This window comes from Patagioenas fasciata, chromosome Z (assembly GCF_037038585.1).
Source record: "Patagioenas fasciata isolate bPatFas1 chromosome Z, bPatFas1.hap1, whole genome shotgun sequence".
Taxonomy (NCBI): domain Eukaryota; kingdom Metazoa; phylum Chordata; class Aves; order Columbiformes; family Columbidae; genus Patagioenas; species Patagioenas fasciata.
Window position 1 is genome coordinate 27,526,531 of NC_092560.1, and position 27,838 is coordinate 27,554,368.

General features: G+C 42.3%; 1 protein-coding gene across 1 annotated transcript in view; it reads right to left on the reverse strand.

Moving 5' to 3' along the window:
* The window catches only part of ENTREP1 (endosomal transmembrane epsin interactor 1), a 32,846-nt gene extending 7,850 nt beyond the window's left edge, over positions 1-24,996 (reverse strand). The window contains exons 1-8 of the mRNA XM_065861011.2: positions 24,258-24,996; positions 21,642-21,698; positions 9,384-9,494; positions 7,445-7,573; positions 6,537-6,644; positions 6,311-6,429; positions 1,681-1,810; positions 976-1,048 (exon numbers count right to left, since the gene is read on the reverse strand). Coding sequence (XP_065717083.1) covers positions 976-1,048; positions 1,681-1,810; positions 6,311-6,429; positions 6,537-6,644; positions 7,445-7,573; positions 9,384-9,494; positions 21,642-21,698; positions 24,258-24,899 — 1,369 coding nt within the window. The 5' untranslated portion in view covers positions 24,900-24,996. The remainder of the gene's footprint in view (positions 1-975; positions 1,049-1,680; positions 1,811-6,310; positions 6,430-6,536; positions 6,645-7,444; positions 7,574-9,383; positions 9,495-21,641; positions 21,699-24,257) is intronic.
* Between the last annotated feature and the right edge of the window lie 2,842 nt (positions 24,997-27,838).

The window sequence follows — 27,838 nt, forward strand, 5'->3', positions numbered from 1 at the left end:
ACTTTAAGCAGTCACCACTCAGCCCTGTGTTTGATATCTTATTTTCTTCTGTGTTTGAAGTTCCCAGAGAAAGCAACAGTACATTTATCAGTAAGTCCTTGAGAATTAAATTTTTTGCTACAAATCTTCTGAATTACTTTCTGGTTACCACAACTGATGACATATCAGAAGCATCCAATTTCTTGTTTTCAGAGGTTTCAGATAAACTGCCATCGAGTAAGGGAGTTTTGAAAGATCTGTTATCTGGTCAAATTATGGCTTTATGTAAATGATTTTTTTTCCTGCCACCACTCATCAGGGACAGTTTCAACTGAAACTTCACACCAAAGTTTTCCCATAGCTTGGGAAGTAGGTTGGCAGAGGAGAAGCCACAGTCAAGTAAAAGATTCAGGGCTTCTCCTCTGGCCCCAGCTGTCTTTACTCTCAATATTCATGCAGTGTGAACACAGTGCAATCAAGGCACATGACAATCTGTTACACAAAAGACAACCCCCCCCATAATGGCGAGTTCAAATGAAAAGCAGAACAGATCTTCACCATGGCTGTACTGGAAAGGCTGCCTGTGACTTACATGGGAGCCAATAATGTTTAACTGCAAGCCTACACCGCAGCAAAGATTAGGCTGAAAACAACTTGGAACTGTTTCCATGATTTTCTAAAACGATCCTGAGCAAACCATGATGTGGCCTCTACAGGTGATCTACCTATGTCCTCTACAAGTATGCGGAAACTAATTAGTAATTCTCCCAGTGCGGGCTGAATAACAGGGAAATATATATATATGTTTGTATCTTAAGAGCGAACAACTTTTTATGTATTTTAAACATTAACACTTGTTCCTACTACCCTAAATAGTCATGATTCTGTATATCTGCTTTGCAATATGGTGCGTGTCTTTCAAATATGCTGCTGCCACAGTAATTCATCTGGGTTGGATGGAACTGTTCTAGACAAATTTTAAAATGTACTTTTTACCTTGAAAGGTCTCATTGCCACTCACTTGTCCCGAATCAACAACTTCCACAACATTTGTTTGTAGTCCACTTTCCTGGAATAAGATAGAAAAGTTGAAAAATTACTAGTAACTACCTTTTTTTCTGGTACTTTCTAACAACTGCAACATACACCTTAGAAAGAGAACTCTTTTGCTTAGCTTCACAGTGCCTATATTATACAAGTTTAATCCCACTGCAAAACCAAGACTAGTGAATGTCTAAAATTAATGTTCATCATTCAGGTCAGCCAATTTTATCCTGCTGAGTATTTTCTGAGTAGAAGCACCTGTCTTCCGAGAAGACCAGTGAAAAGGAACCAGTGAGCAGGGCAAAACTCCAACCTATGCCCACATGGGAGGAGCATAGGTATGGACAGGATGTTTAGCAAGGAGGCAGCACAGGTGTCCTCTAGAATAACCAGCAAAAGGTATGCTCCACAATACATTTTGCTCCTTCTCCCATGCTCAGGCACAGTTTTCCAACTCAGTAAAACTTATCAGCTGTACAGGCAAGTGATTAATTAAAATCTTCTGTGAAATTAACAGCAATCCACATTTGCAATCAAACATATTCTCCTGTTATTCTAAAATGAAAATATAACTGACTTATTTTACCGCCGCCTCAGTGCAACCTTACCTTTATAGCGGAATAAACAACTTAGGCTTGAAACTCCTGTGGGCCATACCTGCTCAGAGCTTTTCTTGCTACAAACAGCTTTGTAAGAAGGAGGTGGGTCCAGAGGGCAGAACACTTCAATGCCTTTGATTCGCGCTCCATATATGTGGGGCAATGGAATCACACCAGCGCCCAGCATCCTGCAACAAACAACAGTGAGTGGCTCTGTCAGTACAGCTTTCCAGTTGCAGGAAAACATTACCAGCTGCCAAACTCCGCTGGCTTTCCTGTGCCAGCTCAGATTTTGGGACTGCAGTCACAGTTAATGAACTTGATGTGAGCTGCAAGAGATTTTCCCAGAAGGTGGCAGGAAATTGCTCCTTGGGTGGAGGTGACTCTCCAAAGTGTTCACCAGAGAGTCTTTGGCCAGTACTGTGCCTGGAAACCCATTTCAGTTTTACTTCACAGAGATAGTTTTGTTTCAAGAGATCCAAAGGCAAGCAGTAATTCAAAATGTGATAGCCTAGCTCTGACTTTTGTGAACAACTGAATTCTTAATTATAACTGAAATTCAAGATACTCACAACCTCATGTTTTATGTTCAGATATAGCTGCAGGGAAAGAAGCAAACTCAAACTAAAGACTGTTTTTGTGATGAAGCTTGGCTAAGAATATTATAGTTGATCAATTCACAAAGGCTTGTATGAGGCAAATGCACCTCATGGTTAACCTTACTTCGCAGTTTTCAAAGAGCTCTCTGCAATCTTAAATAGAGCAGAAATGCCAAAGACCTTGGGCTGTATCATCTTCCTCCTACAAGGTAGCTCTGAGAGGGAAGAAACCAGAACAGTGTCTGAAGAAACTCCTGCTGGCAAATGCCAGTTTTGATGAGTTTACATTAGCCCATTGACACTGGAACAAAGCATGGTGGTTGATGGCAGAGCTGCCAAGGGGACCCTCCTCACACAGTCTTTAGACAAGTGTATAACACGAAGTGTCTCAGTTTTTCTCTGCTTTTTATTACGCTTTAAATTGCTGATTTGGTGCTGAGCAGGAACCTCAAGCGACACACAGAAGCCCAGGTTTTCCTCTTGGGACCCACATCAGGCTCACAGCTGTCACTGGTGGATCTGACCTCTATTCCCTGACACTACAAAGAAATGTTACACAAGAGCAAGTTCTTCCTCCCACAGTTTAGGCTTCTCTGGACACTTAGGTAACAAAGGTTGACCAGGAAAATTGTTTTCTTCTAAGCTGAGACAAAAAGAGCAGAGTGAATGGAAATATTTACAGAAGGCTGCTTACAGAGGAAAAGAATAAAACTTCCAAAAAAGAAAACTGGGAGCACTTTTGTGGAAGGCTCCTGTCAAGGTAATGCATGGAAAAATCCGAGGAAAAGAAATAAAATATTTTGATAACTGGTCATTGTCTTTTCAGTCTTAAAACTGGGAGATATATATCATGTTGAAATAGTTTTTAATTTCAGGCTATTTCGTCTTGCCCTGAAAGCTTCAGAATAGTTTTGGACTTTGATAGAGATTGATGCTCCATTGACATTACTTTTTTAGATTTTTCCAGTATGTTTGTGCTGAGTTTACATTCAATGTAGGCCACAAAAATTGTACTCCTTGAACCCTAGTTCTGTTCTTAAACATGACTGATCAGGCCTACACAGCTCAGTCACTCATTGAAAATTAATATTGCATCCAAGTACCATACCATGTTAAAATGTTTTACAGAACATGCAACCAGAAAAGCATTCCTTTAAGTGCCTTAACAGAAAATTCATTTCCAGGATGTGCACATTTTTCAATCTGTTAATAATTTCTTAATTTCCACACTCTTTTTTTTTTTTTTTTTTTTTTTTTTTAATGTAAGCAAGGCAAATACTTCTGTTAGTCAAAAAGCCAGCAGCTTTTTGAAGTGATGATACAGAAAGGTAGGAAAATAGGAGTCAAAGCTTTTTCAGGGAACCCCACTGCCAAGAGAACTCCTCCGGATCGTGGGGAGACTTCTGTCCTGCCGCTGGTGAGCAGGACACCGAAGGAGGAAGGCGCATCCTCGGCAACCTCCAACCCACATTCTGCATTGGTACCTCAGCCCACCAGCAGCATCAGGGCCTTAGCGTCCTGGAAACTTCAGTGTTTCAACAGCAGAAACATGTTTGGTGGTTAAGAAACAACTGTGAGCAGCATAGAGGTCCGATTTGAGACACATTATGAATTTGAGAATACACAACTTGGATAAACAGATTGGCATTTTGGTAAATGTCTCTAGTCCCCAGATGGTACTTTAAGCTGGACTGGGGTAGATTTTTAGGTGAGAGGCAATTGGTTTGCTGCCCCGCATGGATCGCCTCTTCCCTTACATTCACATGCCTTATAACAATTTGTATTTTACTCTTCACATGGGAAATCAGCTGTAACTGTTAATGTTGTTGTGCCAATCTTGAAAAACAACTTAATTGTTGTTTCCTTATTTGTGAAATAGCGAGGTTAGAGGTAGAAGCTGATCAGACATTTGTAATGTTAGCTTGTTTCATCTGCTACTAAATACAACAAATGTAAAAGCTTTCCCTTGAATAAATGAACAAACCAGTTAATTGGCTTTGCTAGTGGTGCCTCTGGCTCTTCAATTTAAAGGGTAGAGGAGAACAGCTTCCCATTCCAAACATTTCCTTGGCCCACGTTTTGATCTCCGCAGTGTTTCCTTTTTCAGAGGGATGTATCTGTTTTGAAGTCAGCCCAGGAGCAGCTTGCAGATGGTGCTTCACCACGCCGAATGCAGCTCCTGTCACTCCCCTTTCACACAAGGGTTTTGGCTGCGGGGTCCACAGGAGCTTGGCACAGAAAGCCAGGTCACAGATGCAGCGTGGTGTTACAGCTACAGACCAGGCAGTGAGGGGAGAGTGAAGCGTGAGGGGACTGCTTGGGAAAAGGTGAGGTCCCACCTCAGCTGTTCCGTGGGAGCCATCACATCTCCTCATGTGCTGAGAGAGGAAATTAGGTCTGTCCATTGCTTTAATTACTGCACTGCTGCACGACTATCCTGAGTACCTTGACACAAGCAGCCTGACTTCAGAAAGATGTCACCATCACTTAAATGTTATTATCAATCAACAATTTCTAGTGCAATCACAGGCAAGGTAGCTACCCCATATTAGACCACAGAAACCTTAAATACTGTTCAGTGGCCCCTACTGTGCGGAAAAAAAGACAAGAGGAATACTACTACCAGGAAGAAGATAACCATCTAGAATGACATGCCAGAAATAGAATGACACCCCCATTTTGCAGCAGGGGAACTGTGACAAGCATATTTCATAAACACCTTATCTTCCAAAGGGATCATTGTGCATGTCATCCTCTTCTTGTAACTAGCTTAAACCAAGGCTCACATAGGAGATTTTTAGTAATGTTTGGAATTAAACTCCAGGTTTTAGCATTTTCAATGACTTTTTTATTCTAAAATCTATTCCTGTGCTGTGTTAGCATTTTTAATGTAATCTCAGGATCTGTAATTACCTTTGCAAGGACCATGGAGTCTTGAAAGTCATGTACAAACTATCTGTCATGAAACAGTGAAATAAACAAAACAGTTCTGCACACTGAAAACAGCAGGAGTTTTAAACAAGAGTAGAATGATACTGTCTGCTTGAGCATGATGATATTTTATATATAAATATTATGCGTTCACAGCAGAATAATGCACCCCACTTGAGCTGTAAACTAATAAACAAAGCGAACCTGCAAGTTACTGTGATGAGTGTGTAACCACCTGCAGAATGAAGGATAACAAAATCCACAAGTCACCACTGAATTGCAAGAAATATAGGCACTAGTAAGTACCAATACAGCAAAATAATCAAACTGATGCTTAATGGGCAAGCTACATGATTTTTAACCATATTCTTCTGCAAAAACAACAAAAAAACCCCACAAAATTTACATTAAATGTTTCATAAGACTAATTATATGAAAGAAGGCAGCCTTCTGCAACATGAAAATTTTCTGCACATTTTCTCTTGCTCACAAGAAAACTCATGCAGCTATGATTTTTTTCTCCTCCAAATCCTTCTTCCCTGAACTTTCTTGTAATGAATTTAAAAAAAAAAAAAAAAAGTGGATAGGGGAGATTACTGTGACTTGTGACTATCCTCCTTTCTGATATGAGAACTTACCCTCCCAGGCACACTCTCAGTCCTCCATCCTACAGCTGCCCCTGCAGAGAAGCCCAGCAACAACCCCAGGTGTGAACCCCGCCTGACCGCTCGCACCCGGGTAAGGGTAGTGATTACCTGGCCTGGCAGGACAATCAGAACATACCCTCCAGTCCAGTAAGAAGGTCCAGGGGGGTGAGGCTGCTGTCTCTCTTGCATCATCTTGCCAAGAGGTTGTGCCTGACTTTCTGTCACTGCCTGCACCTGACAGCATTGCAGCAGTTCTCAGACATGCCAAATTGCAGTATTTCTCTTATGTGAAACAGTTCCTACAGAATCTAAAGTGAAAATCCCCAAATTATTCCCCTAACTCACCCTGTGCATATGCTGCCTCCTAACACAACAGGTTTATTCTTGTTTTCTTTTTTTATTTTCCTAAAGTCACCAACCTTTTTCAGTTAACAACAGAGAAGAAAGAAGACGATGATCTTGTAGTGTTTCCAAAGACATTAAAAGAAAGGAAGAGAGTGTAGAGGTTTACCTGTTACTGCTTTGTGGAGTACAAGAACAAAAAGTTGAAAAATAGGAGGGAGGTGGCACAGGTGGGACAAAATCATCAGGATCCGAAATGTGATCTTGGTCTCCAACCTGAGATTCATCCTAATCAAATGAAACTTGTGTTAAAAAACTTCCAAGATAAAAAAATTGCATCTAGAAATACTGTTAGTATTGCTGTTTATAGCAGGCAATGCCTTGCACAGACTTACTGTGCAGGATCTTCTCGTCAGAAATATCTTTGTGTAACGCAGGGCAACTGCTGCCAAGCAAACTGTGGTGGTGAGGGCATTCAGGGTACAAAGGGCAAAGAGAACTTTCTGAAGAACATGAAGATTATGGAAATTAAAAGATTAAAACAAGGTATTTGTAAATGTCAAAATAACAACAATCATAATCATAATAATCAACTAAAACAAACACAGAAAACACAAGAATGACCATGAAAATTACTTTTTAAAGACATATGCGATGAAACTTTCAGAACAGGTAATCCCCAGGATTGGATTAATTTGCAAAAGCTCGTTTTGCCTTGTTATGTGTCCTGACAGGGAGTTACAGGAGGATTTAACACCACTCAAATGTGTTTTGTGGTCTGTCTATTTGTCTAAGAATTATAACCTTCCTCTTAATTTCACTGTGGGAAATCCAGATGTGAGGTACTCACCATTTAATAAACATTAAAGCAGTTTTCTATTTGAAGATGATGCTGTTTGGAAGATGCATTTTAGCAGTTTGTAAACCAAGAAAGTCTGAGAAGATCAAAAAAAACTAAAAGCATCAAATAATCAGCTAACATTTACACCATATTTACTCATGTAATCTTGTCTGAATTCAGCTGTAATTTTGACTGCATAAAACACAGGACAAGAGCTGCATCTTGGATCAGCAGTGCACTGGTCAAAACCCAGAAATGAGTAAAAAAACAACCAACCAAAAAAAACCCCAACACTAAACAAAAAACAAACCTGTTACAGAACCATAAAGGGCTCTGACCACTGTGGAAGACCAGAAAATAACAGGATTTTTCACTAGTAAGCACTGCAGTCACCTGAGCGCTGCAGTGTCACACAGGTGTGGACAATCAAAGCAGTCATGTTCCGCGGTGTGCTCAGGGTACCTTGAGAAGAAGGCGAGCAGCACTGCACGGCTTCACGTGGTACAGCTTCAGTGCAGTCTCTTCATCTGGGCATTTAGTGGGGTCAGACATTTCACAGCAGATACAAATCTTCTTTTCACCTCTTTCCACCTTTAAAAACAGCTCTTATTAGCTCTTTTAGGTAACATTTTAGCTTGCATAGTATAGGGCCTATGTCTTAAACTATACCTCTGAATGGAAAGCAGACTGTAAATAGAGTAATAAAATGGAATTTGTGCAGTTTGGTACACCAATGATTCATGCATTATAAAGCTATATTATGCACACTTCTTATTTGAAAAGAAGCGTTACTGATAAGCTCAAGACCTTTAAATACAACTAAGTTGCAATCAAAGCAACACTGATTACTAAGCAATACTATTCTATGCTCCTTAAAATGCATCACAACTTGGATTCTTTGACTGATGTGTAAGACACTGTATATGGAGTGTACACATTTTCTTTGACTCGAGTATATTTTGCATCTCTATGGATGGAATTAAACCTGTAACTATAATATCAACCCAGACAAATCAGTAATAGTTATATCTGTACAACACTATTGCTTGTAAGTTTCAAATTAATGTTATTATCTTAGTTTTCAAGTAGAAATTCAATGTTTCTATATCTGGAGATAATTGGGGGTTTTAGCTGTCAAACTCTCCGCAGTCATTGTGTCAAAGGTCTTCCGTCTACATAAACCACTGTACAGAATAATTTATGATTTCGGGAACACCTTTCAGCTGTACGCTATGCTTCCAACCACAGAGGACTTCAAAATTCCTGAAATGTTTAACCATCTCATCTGGAATAACACTAACAGTTCTCAGTACTGCTTCAGTACATTGATATCAGTGAATCTATAGTGCTGAAGTGCTTGTAATCTTGGAATCTCACTGTAATACACCAAGTGGCCTGTTAAGGAACAACCAATAGCTTCTTGAAGCAATAAATGAATGAAAATAAATATTCAAAGATCTTTCCGTTAACCTTTAAAGTCCTTCACGGCTTTATGCCCAATCGTATTTATTACCAAGTGACTCTGCATCCTTCAATTTCAATTATTCCACAGTTCCTTATTCATTAGTACACATTCTTCTACTTCTTATGACACCCATCTGAGAAAAATCTTTTGCATTGTGTCCTTTCCTGTGCAGATTGCTTCTTCCTCAACTAGAAGATTTCTGAAAAGCTAGTATGATTTATTCTACCTTAATTTTTTCCTCTTAGTTCTTGCTGTAAGGTATCAATGCAAATTGTTCTCACCAGGTGAGGCAAACCAGGAAAAATAATCCCACTCACAGATTATACTGAGATTTTGTGTGTAGCTCACCAGTACCCACTCAGGCTTTTTTCAAGAGTTTATCCTCGTGACATTGCTATAAAAACCCTTTATGCTAGTCCTTAAATGACTATGATATTAAAATTAATGCATAATGCTGGCAAGAGGGATTTTCTAAAGATATGTTTGGAATTCCCTCTTACATGGCCCCATAAAATTGTCTAGGAAGCCTTGTACCATATCAGCTGTGTCTTCAGACCCTGAAGATGGAGGCCAGCTCTCCATGAAGACAAACAAAGCCATTTTTGGGCTAAGTATGCTCTTCTAACGAAGACTAAAATCTTTCAAAATGTATCATTTTGGGGTCTTCAGCTTTAGGAACCGACCTGCTTATGAAAACTCCAACTCCAAAAAAACTGGTGTTTAGGAGCAAAGACAATAAAAATTCTGTGATGGATTTCAGCGTGTCTGTTCACAATTTGAATTGAATCAAGGCCTGCAACAGAGAGTTTTCTTTTTTCCCCACCATGCTGCAGCTGCATTATTTGCATCTCTACATTAGCCCATTTTGTGATCCCAGCACATCAAGTTACACGGCATGCCATGAAGAAAAAACTGTAAATCAGTATGTCTGCTCACCACTTCACATCCAAGTATACTGGACACAAACTGGATACTTTGACATCCTAATATAAGTCCAGCCACGTTCAGCAGAACACAGATGATTGACAGTATAACAAACAGGTTAGCCTGGAATGGCAAAACAAAGTTAACAGCAGTGGGAACAGGATCACCAGCCTGACTCAAGGAACCTATGGCAGTGCAAATACTCCCAAACTGAAGCTGGGAACCACACTTCCCCCCAAGGGTGCCTTATCTTAACCCAGTAAATGGTTACTCCAAACATCTTTGTCTTCTCTCTCTCCTTATTCTGCACTAGTTGCGCAGTAATAAAATACAGGCAACTGTTGAAAAGTACAGGCAGCTAAAGGTTTTACTGGAGTTCAGAATACCATTTGCAAGCCACCCAGTTTCCACTGTATGTCGTATCTTTCTACTGAGTTTACCTCTCAACACATTTACATCAGTAAGAAAATTGAAGGGGAAACATCTTACAAGAACATTCCTTCTGCGTAGTTTCTAAGATTATTTTGCAGCACAGATAATCGAAAACTATTTACCCCAGTACAGTGAGGACTGAGACACTTAAGGGACTTCGATTATACGTTTTTGTTTCCTCTTGGCTACTAAAACCAGAACACCTTCATTTGTAGATAAGACAATATCTTCAGTTTACAAACCATCTGAAATACCAGCAATTGAGGGAGTGATAGAGTGCTTGAAAAAGCACAAGCAAAAATCAGTGGATAAAATGAAGTCCTACTTTCCACATATGCCCTTCCAATCTGCAATCTGTGCTTACATGAGACTTGGAATATGGATTTTAGACACATATAAGAACTTTTCTGTCCTCAAATCATATGCGCAAAATTTTTCTGTAGTTCAGGAGAGAGTACTACAGGTAAGACTACTCCTTTAGAGACAAGTAAAAATAAAGAATCCCTCTCCTGACGTGTTATAATTTTAAGCACTCCATCCTACAAAGCAAGTATCAGGTCTTCAATGTCCAAAAGTATCCTTAATAACAATCTGCTCACTCAGATTCCTTTGTATCAGAATGTCCTAAATGAAAAATGCAGGAGATCACAGAAAGCTGAGGAAAATAAGGAAATAATGAGGAACACATGCTCAGTTCTGCTCCAGATAGCTTTACAGCAGAGCCAGCAACAAGGACTTCCTAAACATGCACAAAGTCTGCAATCAATTTCCAAATGAGTTTAGCTGACGTACCATGGCTAGCTACTTAGGAAGCTGGACCAAAAATAAATCAGAGCTGTTGCACCAATTATGACTCAGTTTACTGAGGTTCAGGGAAAAATAATCACCCCTGAATGGACAAGAGCAAAAGAGCATTACTGTGCAAGATCATTCCTTAAATTACACCACCTCATTACCAGTAGGCTTTTTAGAAATTTACCCTAACATTATAACATAAGGTAGGTTTTAACCTCACAAAACCCCGATAATTAAAGTATCTATAGTACTTCTCTGAAGATGACTGGAACTATTTTGTGTTCTACATACCAAGAACAACCAATATTAAGAGGAATGGCATTTTCTTCTAACTTTATAAATATCGTGAAGCCACAGATAAGAGGTTTTTAATGTCAGTAGGCACTCTGCATGCCATTTATTTTTCTGAATAAGCACTTTTTTTTTTTTTAGTTAATTATTTGCTCAGTACTCAAGTGAATGAAGAATGATCAGGGGGCTGGAACACTTCTCCTATGAGGACAGGCTGAGAGTGGTAGGGTTCTTCAGCCTGGAGAAGGCTCTGGGGAGACCTGACTGCAGCTTTTCAATGTACAGAGGGAGCTTATAAGAAAGACTTATAAATAAGGCCTTTTAGCAGGGCCTGTTGCAACAGGACAAGAGGTAATTGTTTTAAACCAAAAGAGGGGAGTTTCTTGCTAGACATCAGGAACATTTTTTTTTTACAATGAAGGTGTTAGAACACTGGCACAGGTTGCCCAGAGAGGTGGCAAATGCCCCATCCCTGGGGACATTCAAAGCCAGGCTAGACAGGGCACTGAGCAACCTGATTTAGTTGCAGATGTCCCTGCTCATGGCAGGGCAGTTGGACTAGATGACCTTTGAGGGTCTCTTTCAACCCAAACCATACTACAGCTCTATAAGATCCCCAGATCCTTCTCTGCAGATCTGCTTTCCAGCAAGTTTTTCCCCAGAGTGCTTTGGTGCCTGGCGTCATTTCCCAGCACGGGCAGGGTTTTGCATTTCCCCTTGTTGAGCTTCATGAGATTCCTCTCAGCCCATTTCTCCAGCCTGTCCAGGCCCCTCTGAATGGCACTGCTTGGTATATCAGTCATTCCTCCCAGTTTTGTGTCACCTGTGAACTTGCTGAGAGCGCACTCTGTCCCATTGTACAAACTATTCTTCAAGATATTATGCAGCCCTGGACCCAGCATCCAGCCCTAAGGCATGACACTTCTGACTCGGCATTGTGCCACTGTTCACAAGCCTCTGGGCAAGATCATTCAGCTAGTTTTTAATCCAGCTCAGTGTCCACTATCTAACATATACTTCATCAGCTTATTTTATAAGGTACATTCTCCTGCAGATTCAAATTTAAACATCTTCTCCATCACTACTCACCTACAAGTGAAAGCAGGTGTTCTACATTATTTCAGTGAAAGAAGATCCCACTTGCTTGTAAACCAGGAGAAAAATAGTCCTCAACATAGAATTAACAGGCAAAGGCAAACATGCTACTTTAAAAGCCAGAACAGAGGTAACTAGTCTTAACTGCAGTGATGAAAATGGTAACATCTCAAATTATGGTTTTAGTTTGGCCCACAGCCCTTCATCTCCTGAGTATTACATACACATGGGCAGTGAACAGCTGCAGAAAGTCTTGAGGAACATTTATAGGAATGAAACTACATGTCTTGCACGGATGACCTCTTCCAGGTTAAAACAGACATAATGCATTTTGAGGAGTCCCTACCAGCATGAACTTGCATGATAAGGCTCTGACCTCATAATTCATTCTGTTTGTTGTCCTGCTGCTGTTGCCATTGAAGCCAATAACTAATGTCAGAGGGGAACTCCTTTCAATATAATATGCACACACAGAGGACTGACACTCAGACAGGCACTTAGAAAAAAAAAAAATATCACTCTGCAGTCAGTAACTCTTATGTCTATTTGCATCCTACACATATACTTTCTAAACATCCTTCTAGGAAAATGCAAGTCCATGTTTTAATTTTCCATATACACAGTAGCAATAATTAAGCATTAATTATGGGACCTTACTAATTTTCTATCAGTTGTGAGAGTTATTTATTGTACCATATGGAGGCCTGCAATACAGTTGTCAACAAGAAAAAAAGCCACGCAGAAGTACAAGACAAACTATTTCATCTAACAAAAATCCACATCCTTCAAATGCAGCATCAAAACACACCATATGAATGGAATAAAAGCTTTTTCAGCATAAAAATTAGTGATCAAAAAAAACCAGAAGAAACCTGACTTTGACCTGATTATGTAGGCTAAAAGCCTCCCTAAAGCCTTTTCATAGTCTCACACTTAAAAGCATATTTATTTTTATTTGCTTAGGCTCACTTTAAAAGCTTTGTATGAATACCTTTTATTGACTTAATGCTGGAGGCCTGCCTGTGGGCCAAGATGTTAACATCGAACTACTTTACCCCTAAAATACAGACAAACAGGCACTATTACAGCAATTCTCACCAAAGCCAAATGACTTTGCTTATTATGAAGCACATGGATAGGGAGAGATTTTTTTTGGCAGGGTTAGGGCATTGACATACAGCTTCTGTTCACAATGCTTTATATTGTGACCGGCAGGGCTAAAATTTACTAGCACCAGAATAGTTTGGCCTAAGCATTATATTTTACTTAGATCTATGCAAATTAGTCAAGGTGCAGATACCAAGAAGGCAGTAGCTATTCCTAAAAATCTTTATTTTCAAGCTGCTGGAACATACTTTTCTTCTGACAAGATTTTTCAATTAAATAAAATGCTTCCTAAACATTTGTTCTTCAAAAATTTTCAAGATTTAAATAAATACTTGAATTTCATAAAGCGATCTGTTTTCCAATGAAGATGCATAAATTTTTGTCTTAAAACAAAAAATATTAACACTTTTGAATGTAAGAGGTTTCTAATAAAAATTCCAAATCCTTATGTTACCGCACTGTAAAAAGAATCTAGGTTGAGTGACTCATGCCAAACTTGCAACTTGGACTTTTCTGAGTCAAACCCCACAAACCTTTACATGAAAGTTGATCACGTCTCAACACAAAAGCTGGCTGTTAGCTAACAACAGAACCAAAATGTGATGTAGCTGAAAGCCAGGGCTGCATTCACTGAACCTGCATCTGCTCTGTTAATTTCTTGATCCTCTGCACTTGCAGATACCAAGCTGCTCACCAGCGCTCGCAGCTGCCACAGCACCATTGCCTGGTATCCTCCTGCACACCTGTCACTTTACATGCAGTCACAGCTAAATCTCCTCTTTAGCAGCAGAACCCAAGCACTAACCAGCCACCAAAGATATGCTTAACTTGAAGGTTTTGCTACAGTTGGTGAAAAAAAAAACCACTACAAACGCAAAAAACCAAACCAACAGACAAAAAAACCCACAACAAACAACAAAAAAGCCCCAAATCACAGCACACAATCAGAAAGTCTCCTAAAAAGCACACTTTATGGGACTGGGACTGCAACTAATTTGTACATGACTGGAAAGGAAAGGATACTTCACTAGCAAAATGCTTCTTCATTCAGCAAAGTATGTATGGTTCCTGGGAATACAACAGAAACTCGGAGTGCATTTGTGTAGCCCAGACTGGTACACGGCTAAGGACAGAGCAAGTATGGCCTACTGAAGATATGAATTGCCCTCAATGCACACACAATCAAACAAACGATGTAGAATTAAAATATTTTCTGAAAATAGTCAGATTCCTTCCATATGGAGTACAGAGAGGACACCAGGAACTATGGACCTGTCATCTTCACCTCTGTGCCTGGGAAGATCATGGAGCAGATCCTCCTAGAAGCTATGCTAAGGCACATGGAGGACAGGGAGGTGATTCGAGATAGCCAGCATGGCTTCACCAAGGGCAAGTCCTGCCTGACCAACACAGTGGCCTTCTACGATCCACTACATCAGTGAACAAAGGAAGCTCTACGAATGTCTTCTATCTGGACTTCTGTAAAGGCTTTAACATGGTCCCCCGCAACATCCTTCTCTCTGAATTGGAGAGATATGGATTTGACGGTTGGACCATTTGGTGGATGAGAAATTGGCTGGATGGTCACACCCAGAGAGTAGTGGTCAATGGCATAATGTCTGGATGGACACCAGTGACTAGTGGTGTCCCTCAGGGGTCCATACTGGGACCAGTACTGTTTAACACCTTTGTCAATGACATCGACATTGGGATCAAGTTCACCCTCAGCAAGTTGCAGATGACACCAAGCTGAGTGTTGCGGTTAACACACCCGAGGGACGGGATGCCATCCACACTTGGACAGTCTTGAGAAACGGGCCCATGAGAACCTCGTAAGGTTCAACAAGACCAAGTGCAAGGTCCTGCACCTGGATCGGGGCAACCCCCGGTATCAATACAGGCTGGAGGATGAAGGAACTGAGGGCAGCCCTGCAGAGAAGGACTTGGGGGTACTGGTGGATGGAAGATCAGACAGGAGTTGACAATGTGTGCTTGCAATCCAGAAAGCAAATTGTTTCTTGGGCTGCATCAAAAGGAGAGAGGCCAGCAGGTCGAGGGTGGTGATTCTGCCCCTCTGCTCTGCTCTGGTGAGACCTCACCTGCAGTCCTGCGTCCAGCTCTGGATCCCTCAGCACAGGAAAGATATAGACCTGTTCGAGAGGGTCCAGAGGAGGCCACAGAAATGATCAGAGGGCTGGAACAGCTCTCCTTCGAGGACAAGCTGAGAGAGGTGGGCTTCTTCAGCCTGGAGTAGAGAAGGCTTTGGGGAGACCTTATTGTGGCCTTTCAGTACTTAAAAGAGGACTAATAAGAAAGATGGGGACAGACTTTTTATCAGTGGACAGGTTGCCGAGAGAGGTGGTAGATGTCACATCCCTGGAGACATCCCAGGTCAGGCTGCACAGGGCTCTGAGCAACCTGATCTAGTTGAAAATGCTCCTGCTTATGGCAGGGGAGTTGGACTAGATGGCCTTTGAAGGCCCATTACAACACAAACTATTCCATGATTGAAAAGTAAGATTTAAAGCCCTATGAAAGCCAGGAGTTTAGGAGCAGAGAGGAAGGAACCAGCTTCTGTACAAAGTAAAGAGTAAAACTGAGCCCAGAACAGTTAAAAGTCAATATCCAAACAACTCTGTGGAGGGGAAAAAAGTTTCACTTTCCCCATTAAATACATTTGGACAGGCATGCACAAGATGGAGCTTATTCTCTGGAAGAAAAATCAGCTTCAGAGCATTAAGCACTACAAGCCGACTGCAGAATGTTGTTGACAACTGATACTCAGAAAATCCTCAAACAACTAAAAGCAAGGCAAGATTTCAGAGCCAAGGCCTCTCAGCTGAAGGTCAAGCCTCCACTGCAAGAACATCCTTCAAAAGATATTATTATAATTTGATTTTGCCTCGCAGTAGCTTGTCTCTGGGACATATTATTAATATTTACCTAGTATCTTCCCATGCTGTAATGCAGACTGGATGGAAAAAAAACAAGTGTGTCTATTTTATCTACTAACAGGTCTTATCATAGTCATCCCTCTTCAAGACTGGTCTCCTCTCAGCTGTGATCTCCAAAGGAAAAACATGAACATTTAAAACACAGCAGCCCTCTCTGCCTTTGACTTGGCAGACAGTCCCTGGGTCCTTTCTCAAAACATCACAGCCCTGCGCTTTCTCCAAGCACCAGCAGCACCAGATCCTTGCTGTTATCAGGAAAAAAACCACAGTTGTTTTGTTTTCCCCATGACCAAGGCCTCAGATTGAAGTGGCAGCCAAATGACAGCCTGACTGTTCACAAAGAAACATACCCAGGCAGTGAGAAATCATCACCTAAAGAAGGAAGATGGAGAAAAATGTTTTGTGAGCCCTTTTACTGGAGGAGCTAGATCACTGACATGCAAAGAAGCTGCAGGCAACTAGGTGTACTTCAGCAGGTTTCAGAGATTAAAATCTTGAATCAGAGCATAAAGCAGGTTTCTTTTAGAAATAATCAGTCTTTTTCAAGGGGACAAAGACAAATGTGAATTGCATGATAAAAATCCTTAAGTATCATAAACTGACAAGAACAAAAGCAAGATAATGCATGAATCCATAACACACAGCATTACCACATTCTTCAGCATAAACTCTACTATAAACTGCTTTGAGGACCAGCACCTCCTAATGGTCAAATCCTGTGGCACCCACCAGTCACTGTAATTCTGTTCAAGATCCAGATCTGGGAAGAAGAGAGGGCTAAATGATGGAGCTCAACCTTCTACCCTTAATGACAGCCCAATTGGTACATTTGAGAGCTTTTAGTACATAACATGATAAATTAAAAACTAGATATTATGATCCAATTTGGGCTGAAAAAGCTATTTTGGGGGGTAGGATGCATATGGAGAATTCCAAGGGGTACTTGCATAATTTGTAGAAAATATGAAACTGAACTGATTGAAAACAGCTTTGCATTAAATGAAATTGCTGGGGGGAATCCTGTGGGCAAGACTGCTTGAAGGAAAAGGGGCCCAAGAGAGCTGGATTGCATTCAGAGATTGCTTCTTCCATGCTCAGGATCAGAGCATCCCCACACGTAGGAAGTCGAGGAAGGGAGCCAGGAGGCCTGTGTGGTTGAATAGGGATCTGTTGGGTATGCTCAAGCAGAAGAGGAGAGTTTACAGGTCATGGAAGCAGGGGCTGACCACTTGGGAGGAATATAAGGCTGCTGTTAGAGGATGTAGGAAGGCAGCTAGGGTAGCCAAGGCCTCCTTACAATTACAGCTGGCGAGAGGGGTCAAGGACAGCAAGAAGAACTTTTTCAAATACATAGCAGATAAAACTAATACCAGAGGCAATGTAGGCCCACTGATGAATGGGGTGGGTGCCCTGGTGGCGGGAGACACAGAGAAAGTAGAATTGCTGAATGCCTGCTTTGTCTCTGTCTACTCTGCTGGAGGCTGTCCTGGGGAGCCCTGTACCCCTGAGACCCCAGATGAAGCCAGGTCAGTGGAGGAGTTTGCTTTAGTCGATGAGGATGGAGTTAGGGAGCAATTAAATAGTCTGGACATCCATAAATCCATGGGTCCAGGTGGGATGCATCCGTGGGTGTTGAGGGAGCTGGCTGAAGTCATTGCTGGACCGCTCTCCATCATTTTTGCCAAGTCTTGGGAAATGGGAGAGGTGCCCGAGGATTGGAGGAAAGCAAATGTCACTCCAGTCTTCAAAAAGGGCAAGAAGGAGGACCCGGGTAATTACAGACCGGTCAGCCTCACCTCTGTCCCTGGGAAAGTAATGGAACAGCTTATCCTTGGTGTCATCTCAAGGCATATCAGGGATAAGAGGGTCATTAGGAGCAGTCAGCATGGCTTTACCAAGGGTAAGTCATGCTTGACCAACCTCATAGCCTTTTATGAGAATGTAACAAGGTGGATGGATGATGGCAGAGCAGTGGATGTGGTCTACCTTGACTTCAGTAAAGCCTTTGACACAGTCTCTCACAGCATCCTCACAGCTAAACTGAGGTGGTGTGGTCTAGACAATAAAGTAGTGAGGTGGGTTGCAAACTGGCTTAAAGAGAGAAGCCAGAGAGTGGTGGTCAATGGTGCGGAGTCCAGTTGGAGGCCAGTATCTAGTGGAGTACCTCAGGGGTCAGTACTGGGGCCAATATTATTCAATATATTCATTAACGATTTGGACGAGGGAATTGAGTGTACTATCAGCAAGTTTGCTGATGACACTAAGCTGGGAGGAGTGGCTGACACGCCAGAAGGCTGTGCTGCCATCCAGCGGGACCTGGACAGGCTGGGGAGTTGAGCGGGGGATAACCTGATGAAATTTAACAAGGGAAAGTGTAGAGTCCTGCATCCGGGCAGGAACAACCCCAGGTTCCAGTATAGGTTGGGAAATTACATACTAGAGAGCAGTGTAGGGGAAAGGGACCTCGGGGTCCTGGTGGACAACAGGATGACCATGAGCCAGCACTGTGCCCTTGTGGCCAGGAAGGCCAATGGCATCCTCAGGTATATTACAAGGGGGGTGGTCAGTAGATCGAGAGAGGTCCTCCTTCCCCTCTACTCCGCCCTGGTGAGACCCCATCTGGAATATTGTGTTCAGTTCTGGGCCCCTCAGTTCAAGAAGGACAGGGAACTGCTGGAGAGAGTCCAGTGTAGGGCAACAAAGATGATTAAGGAAGTGGAGCACCTCCCTTATGAAGAAAGGCTGAGGGAGCTGGGGCTCTTTAGTTTGGAGGAGACTGAGGGGTGACCTTATTAATGTTTATAAATATATAAAGGGTGAGTGCCATGAGAATGGAGCCAGGCTCTTCTCAGTGGCAAACAATGACAGGACAAGGAATAATGGGATCAAGTTGGAACACAAGAGGTTCCACTTAAATTTGAGAAAAAACTTCTTCTCAGTAAGGGTGACAGAGCACTGGAACAGGCTGCCCAGGGAGGTTGTGGAGTCTCCTTTCCTGAAGACATTCAAAGCCCACCTGGACACCTTCCTGTGCGACCTCACCTAGGCGTTCCTGCTCCAGCAGGGGGATTGGACTAGATGATCTTTCAAGCTCCCTAGCAATCCCAAACATACTGTGATTCTGTGAAAGATGAGAAGAGGTCCTTCCTTATGAACACGAGAGTATCTGTAGATTGAGGTGTAACTATATGTGAAAAAGAATAATGACCACTTAGTCCCACAACACTCAACTGTTGAGCAGAGTCCAAAGTCTCTGCAGAAAGACAACTAAATGTTGACATAAGTTGCTGCAACATAAAATATGGTAATTGATACAACTCCTCAGATTTCTGCCATGGCTCTAGCACAGGTACCCAGCATGCTAAATATGTGGGTTCAATAGCAATCTTACAAAACCACCTTAATGTGCAATCAATCCTTCCCACAAAGCTCACTTGCTGCATAAAGGCATTTCTACACCTAGCACCTACTTGAGTCAAAGGCTGTCAAGGAGACAGTTGTGTGATCTCTGCTTCCCTTGCAGCAGGATAGCAGCTCTGTGCAGGCAAGGGAAAAAGGGATTCAGTCCAAAAGTCTGGAGAAAGGAATCCACTAGCAGAGTATTTACAAGAAATAAGTGTAAAGAGCCTCCCATAAGAGTAAAAAGGGAAGGGTAGTCACAGCTGGAAAAGGGATGTTTTAGCCCCAAATGCATTTTATAGTTTCAGTTATGAATGTCACAGCTCTAAGCCATGGCTGTATGAGGAGTCTTATTGCTCTGGTATTTAGGAAACTTGCCTGAACAGCTCATACAATTCTTCGTAACTCCCAAGAGAAAACGTTCAAGCTACTAGAGGGTAGACATATCAGAAATTTAGCCCGAAAGAAGTATGTTCACAGAAACTAACAATTTCTCCTCGATTTGCCATAGTGATAGACTGTTGCCAGTTCAATGCATTATTTGCTTAGCCTCATATAATGTTTAATGCTGATTTCCTTTTTTTTTGAGAATAGAATAATATTTCAGAGGGAAGGGACCTACACCAATCTTCTAGTTGAACTGCCTGAGCACTTCACGGCTGACCAAAAGTTAAATGATGTTACTGAGGGCATTGTCCAATTGCCTCTTAAAAACTGACAGACATGAGGCATTGACCAACTCTCTAGGAAGCCTGTTCCAGTGTTTGACCAGCCTCTGAGTAAAGAAATATTTCCCAGTGTCAAGTCTGATCTAATTCGGCTTTTAAAAATCAGACCTCTATGAAATACACATACAAATAAGAAAAAAAAAAAAAAAGTACAGGTTCATAGAATCCCATAATCGTAGAATAACTGTTGCTGCAAGCGAGCTCAGGAAAACTCTAGTGAATCCTCCTGCTCAAAGTAGGGCCAGCTATGAAATCCCAGCAGGCTCCTAAGGGCTTTAATCAGTCTCAGAAAATTCCTCATCTGCTGCACAACATCCCTGGGCAATGTGCTCCAGCACTCAAGCATCCTAAAGATCATTGGATATAAACGAAATGTTCAGGAAGCGTTTGATGCTTTCATATTTTAAAAAAACCTAGGAAGGGCCCATGAAGTTTACACAAAGGAGAATATGAAAGAGTTAAAGAGCAACAACAGACAAAAGGAAACTACAGCAACAACATGCTCTAGAAACAGCACAGAACACAGGCAAACAGAAACAGGGAGCACTGTGCAAGTCTCAGGCATTTTGACACAGATGGTCTTCCATATTGGGAGCCCCAGAAATCAAGCCCCTCTTTCTAACCACAGGTAGGTTAAAAAAAAACAACTTGCTTTGCTCTGCCTGTGCTAACTAATGCACCACCGAGAAACAACCATCCATCCACAGCTCATACATCTGGTCCTTAGTACTTCTCACTGACAACCATGAGGATCCCAAAGAAGCACTGCATACAAATACAACTGTTTTGGCCTGGAAAAAGTCTTCAGAAGTAACAGTGCAGAGAAAAAGAAGAAAGGAAAGAAAAAAAAATCACCAAACACTTAAACACTTTAAAACCTTTTTTTCAAATCATATCTCTAAGACACTGAGAGCCACACAGCTTCAGATTTCACTTACAAATAGAAAAGGCTTACACACCCTGCACATCAATTAACTTCTCTCAGAGCAATGTAATGTCAACTGTATTTGGAATAGTAACATCAGATACTTACTGTAAGACAGCAATACTTAGGTTAGCTCTCAAACCTGCCATCAGACACTAGTACAGTATAAGTGAGTTAAGCTTTTGAACCCACTCGCCTATATAAGGTTAAGCAGCACTGCCTCAGATAGCTAGATTTATACTAGACCAGCACATTGTTATACCTACACAAATACAAAAAGTGCTCTATAAGCAACATTAACACTTCCCCCAGACATGGCCCATTAGTACTCCATCCATTCAGGAAAGAACATAGCTTTTCATGGACTCGGATTTATCTTTCAATAATTATGATTCTACAATTTTAAAAGGGGACTCAATAGCATAGTCTATTTTTTCAAGCAGAAAAAAATGATTTTGTTTGTTTTGTTTGTTTTCTTTACCAATGACTATTTAATCAGGATCATCTGATAATTCCCTTACAAGAAATTTTAATGCATACTTACCAAAACCATTACTGGCTTCTTCCATGACATTATAGCTAAGATTCCAGATAAGATTACCTACAACATCAAAAAACTTTGCATCAGAAAGAAGCAAAGAACTATTCACAAGATGTCATTTGCATTGTATATATCACTGCTCTTATGAAAGGTACTTTGTAATACTATAACAATGCTGGGAAGATACAAAGGTGCACTTTAAACACAACCAAATTTTTGTCTACTCTTTTCTTATTTTTCCCTCCCAGAAAACATGCCAAGGGACAAGAGTTATGCCAGTGACTCAAACCCCAACAATTACCTAAAAATTACTTTCAGACAACCCAGTACTTTTTTTTTCTGCAATGTGGCCAAGCAAATCTAAAAACTTGATATGTCTTCTCCAGCCTCACTCACCACTCCAACAGTTCATGAAGTGCCTGTGGGTACTTAGTGCTTCATCCCTTGTGCTGGCTCTGGCCCTCTTCTAACCATCTCAGTGAACCAACTTCCAGAGCATAAACCCTACCAAAAACATTGAAGAGCACTAAAACTTATCTCCCTGATCTGACTTGCTATTTAGTCTGATGAATGCCAGTAACAGCACAAGAAGGAAAAGCATCCCCTTTACAGCAGTAGTCATTACACCAAACTTGCTGAGTCACAGAACTGAACCCCATGACTCTTCACCTTGGGGAGCAAAACAAGGAAGGAGAAAACATTGCTGTAGAACTGAAGGAAACAGCATATCTAAATACTCTCTCACAGTAATGATGGGAACACTATAAAGAAAGGCAAATCAGTTTTTCAGCAGGTCCTGCCAATAAGCAGATATATTTTAATTCGTGGGACTTTGTGACTAAGCCAACTCAAACCAAATTTGTACTCTAAAAAGAAGAAGACAAGAAAAAACCAGGCAGTTGCCCACTAGTATTTTTAATAAATCCCTTCTGTAACTTCATTCACTTGACATGATCAATCTGATTTAGCGTAACATGCACATATGACTTGGCCAAAACACCTACTGGTATCATCACTGGTGTTGCAAAACCACATACATAACTGCAGTTTCATAATAAATTATTTTTTGAATTCTGTGAGTGCAAAATAGTCACACGATTTTATAACAAAGCACAGTACTGATGTGAATTCCTCTTTTGCCTTAAGGATCACACAATATTTCATTATGCTTGTTATAGCTTTAAATTATGAAATGAAAATCTTCCTCAAGGTATTCCTGACCTGCACTTAATCAGTGAATGATAACCAGCATATTGCATCTAAAATGAAAAAATGAAAACAAAAAAACCCCACACCAAAACACCAGACATTCTCAATTTCATCTTTTAATTGCCTCACCTTTCCAGTTTGCTTCTGAGCTAAAATTTTCACTCACACTGTTACACCTGAAAGGTATTTCTGATAAATTTTCAACTGAATATATTATTGTTTCAGAGCTAGCGTTTAAAAAGTAATCATTCTTCTTCATTATTAAAGAGACCCAATATTTCTATATTTTATAATACGCATGTAAGCATGGTTCTGCCTTCAGAGCTCAAAGAAAGTCCGTAGCTTACATATATTTAAACCAGTTTTAATCTAGGGTAAGAAAAACAGCAGATGAAAGATCAGGAGGAGGATACCAAATGCACATATTTGGATGGTTTGGGTTTCCTCCCCACTCCACCCCAACCCACCCCTAACAGGCTGTCTATACTTTCAGTGATTAAAATTGCATTATGCAGACAAATAGGAACTATTTGATCCCAAACTGCAGATCATTGAGCACATTTCCATGGGCTGTGAACAACATCAGAAACATAATATAAATGTTTAAAGCCAGGGACAGGCTGATGCTGCTCACATCAGCACCAGGAGCAGAGCATGCCAGCCACAGAACGCAACTTGCTCATTGATCGAGGGCCCACAAACTGGGCACAATCTGACTGTTTCCTGCTCCTATTAACTTCTGCTACTACTGCCTAGCTTCTGCAATACAAACTATTATATACTCTACATTTATAGAGGTGCAGTTTGAAACAGGGCCCAACAGGATGTGGAATAACTTCTCTCACTACTCTTTGGTAAGCTGTCATAAACCCATCCATTTTTTTTTTCCCAGGAATTTTGCTATTTTATTATCTCTCAGTCTCGCTAGAGCAATGGCATACAATGCACAACAGCAATATGCAACATCTACATACACCACGATTTGAGAAAATTCAGTTTCTGATTGTGTATGATAATTTAGTACTTTTTTTTTAGGCTAAAAGGCACACCAGGAAACAAATCCCCAATCTAGTTTCTCATCCTGTTGGGATTCGTGCTGTAAACCTCGTAAAGCCGTTAGCAAAAGTGTAACTGTTCATTATTTCCAAGTAAGAGAAAGCTGTTCTTCGCTGTTGGAGCAGCGGGAGCAAACGCGTCTCGGTGACAGCAGCTCTGCCTTGGAGGTCCCGTGAACCCCAAGCTCAGCGCTCGCACGGCGCGCACACACGGCGGGTTTTTCCAGCGGGTTTCCCAGCGCTCGACAGGCGCCGGGAGCAGCCGCTGCCGCCCCCCAGGGCCGCACCCGGGCAACGAGCCCGCCGGAACGGGAGCGGGCTGTTGGCCGGCTGCGGGCCCCCGGCGGTGACTTACCGAGGAGCCGGCCCAGAAGGAAGAGCCGTTCTTCACCTGCGGGCCGCTGCTCAGCGACAGTGCCTTGAAGTTCAGCGCCACCACAGAGCAGCCCAGCACAACCTGCAGCAGCCCCAGCGGCAGCATCGGCCGGCGCGGCAGCAAGCCGGCGTCCGGGGCCGGGGCGGTGGGGCGCGGGTTGCGATATTGCGGCAAGCCGGGGTTGCAGCCGCTAAAGCGGAGTGGCGGTAGCGGGGGATCGGCGGCCGCGGTGGACAGCGAGCCGGCCGAAGCGCCGGTGGAGGGGCAAGCGGGGGCAAGTCCCGGGACGGGACAGGAGATGCCCGGCAGCAGCACTGGCAGGGACATGGGGGGCGGCGGCGGCTGCTCTTCGCGGGCGGCTGCTGCGGACGCCGGACGGGGGCCGGACGGATCCCCACCGACCACCCGGGCGACGGGTTCCTGTAGCGCTGCCCTCGCCTCGCCTCGCCTCTCCGCCGGGGAGGACGCCTCCGCGCCAGCCCCAGCCGAAGCCTCCAGCTGCCCTCCGAGACACGAGGCTGTCCGCCCGCCTCGCCGCACCCCTTCTCCGACGGGCACACCGGCCTTCCCTCTCCCCACCCTGCCAGGCGCTGCCGGGGCCACCCCCGCGGCAGGCGTCATGCTCGCCGCCAAGGTGCCTCGCCTGATCCCCCGCTCCAGCCCCGCTGGCCCGTCGCCGACCAGCGGACTCTCCCGGCTGCTGGGCCATGGCACCCCCCGGTCCCGTCCCGCCCCGCCCCGTCACGTCTCGTCTCGTCCCCGTATGGCTGTCCCTGCTACTTCATGGGCCGTTTTGTACCACTCTTGACGGGGTTTTCACCTCCCCTTGTTAACGTGCTCACTCCCACCCCTCCTCCCCGGCCCTTTTTCCTTCAGTCACTGTTGTTAGCAAGCAGTAAGCCTGAAGTTTAAAAATAACTCGGGGGGAAAGCCACTGGATTGCATTTCGCGTTGTTGGCGCGCTTCCACCAGGAGAAGGAGGTTTGGCTGACAAAACGATGTGTGTTTTTATGTGTGTGCCTGCGTGCAGGCACCGTGCCATGTGTCTGAGCAAAGATAAGGGCACAGAAATGTCTTTCCTTATTCGTCCCCCACATTTTCCCTGGGAAAAGCTTGCCGTGGTCATGGTCTGTCCTTCTCTTCCGCTTTTCGACATGCTCCAAGGAAGGAAGATCAGGAATTTACTTTGACTGTGTGTGCTGGTCCCTCCAGCTCAGTCAAAGCAATTTTATACCTGTTGGGCTTGTCTGGACATTACTTTGAAAAACTGAGAATTTCTGATATGAAAAAGAGAGCTTTTAGTACTATGGGAAAATAATTTATGTTAAAGGTGTCGTTGGCTCAGATGACAGCACTTGCTTCTCTGCAGAGAAGGGTGCAGATCCAGTACTCAGGAAAGGATTTGGAAGCTGTTGCAATAATGCATAAGGTCTTATAAAAAGAAAGGAAAAGATTAATCATCAGAGAAACAGCTTTTGGAGTTAGATCTTTTGTGCATCTCTGTTGATTTTCTCTCTGAAAATTCAGCATTTAGAGCACTCCTTATCAATAAAAAAAAAAATCACCTACCACCCCAGACCTTCATCTTGCAATCAAACCCTCACAAATCAACCTTTATGCCAGCGTTTATGGACCAGAGTTTGGAGCAATAGACTTGAACACCCAAGATATAGTAAAAGGGCTGCTCAGGTGCTGCTGCTCTTGCTTATGCCCTTCCCAGTCTTTAACTCAGGCATTCATTAGGAAGCATGTAGGTTTAACAATAGATGTGAGATTGAAGTCTATCATACATATGCTAACTTACATGAGACTTTCTATGTTTTTACCTTTAATTCTGTTAAATGAAAATAGAATTGCAGATACTGTAAATATGCTGAAAGTTCTCTAACGGTGGATAATTGGAAAATGCCACATCCATGTATTTCAGGGCTTCAGGGATGATGCTCCAATCTTAGCTTACCCAATCCACAAAAAGCAGGCAAAGGTAAAAGGTGGTCCATCAAATGACAGATTTCAGCTGTATTCAACTAGCAGCTTACTTGTAACAAGTGAAAACAGGGTATATGCACTTCATCTGGTAAATGGGATCTTGTAAAGCATGACGTTTATTTCCAATTCGTTCAAACATGCTCTTCTTTGTAACTTTCATAATTACAAACTGGGGAACAAAAGCAGTTACATCAGAACAGAAAGTTATTTTCAGTCTAAGCCAACAAGTTGTTATTTCATGTCTCAAAAATGCAAACCTATGATGTATTAACTCATGAGTTTGAAGTTCACTGTGTTTTGGATCTGCACATTGCTTTCTCCATAGCCTTTTACTGACTTGTCTTAATCTGTGAAACAGAAAAAATATCTAGATCTTTCTTCATCACATGCTCCAAGTTACTTCAAGTACCTGAAACTTCAAAGAATCGTAGAATGGTTTGGGTTGGAAGGGACCTTCAAAGATCATCTAGTCCACCCCACTTGCAATGAGCAGGGACATCTGCAACTAGATCAGGTTGCTCAGAGTCCCGTCCAGCTTGGCCTGGGATGTCTCCAGGGATGGGGCATCTACCACCTCTGTGGGAAACCTGTGCCAGTGTCTTATACCCTCATTGTAAAACATTTCTTCCTCAGATCTAGCCTGAATCTCCCCTCTTTTAATTTAAAACCATTACCTCTTGTCACAACAAGCTCTGCCGAAAAGTCTGTCCCCATCTTTCTTATAGGTCACTTAAGAACTGAAAGGCCACAATAAGGTATTTGTGAAGCAGCCTTGAGATGGTTTTATTACATCATGTCACCTTACTTTTGGCTCTTGAAGTTTTGAGAAACTGGGCAACCCGTGAAATCTTTTCACAGAGCCTTGAAAAGGAGAAAAGTTAGCCTGAAAAAAATGGATAAAAGAACTTTTTAAAAAGATTAAATAATAATACTGTATAGAATGCATAGATAACAATTGAATTCCCTCCAATACTGATTAAACCCATACAAAGTAAATATTTCGAAAGGAGGATCAGTTTCTCTGATGACATGTTTGGCTACGTGAAATAGAAAATTTCAATATACTCTTCAAAGTCCTGTCTGTCTTGAACTCATGCAAAGACTTAGTGCATCAGAAGACACCATGACCTTGATCAGTATTCCTCTAGAAGCGGAAACAAAGTTGCATTATATGTAGCTTATCAACATTTTCAAGACACTCAGAAGAAATACTTGAAATCAACTCTTTGGCTTCTTTTCCCTAGTTTTTGTGAACATCCACTGGTCAGCTCAACTTCTGTAATCCCATCTTTCTGCCTAGACAAAACCTGGATGCTCCAGGCTTTGGAGTGGCTATCTGATATCCTGCAGCCTGTGGCCATCCGCTCAACAGAGACAGAGCAACCTCAGTTCCTCAGCTGCCTGATGCAGATTGATATGGGAATCCTGGTGCTCCTGAACAGAAGGATATGACTCTTGGGGGTGCCAGATGAAGAAGCAAAAGTCAGCATAAAAATGCATTTACTGCACACATGAACTGAAAAGGAGCTGATAGAGATAGATAGACAGATAGATAGATAGATAGATAGATA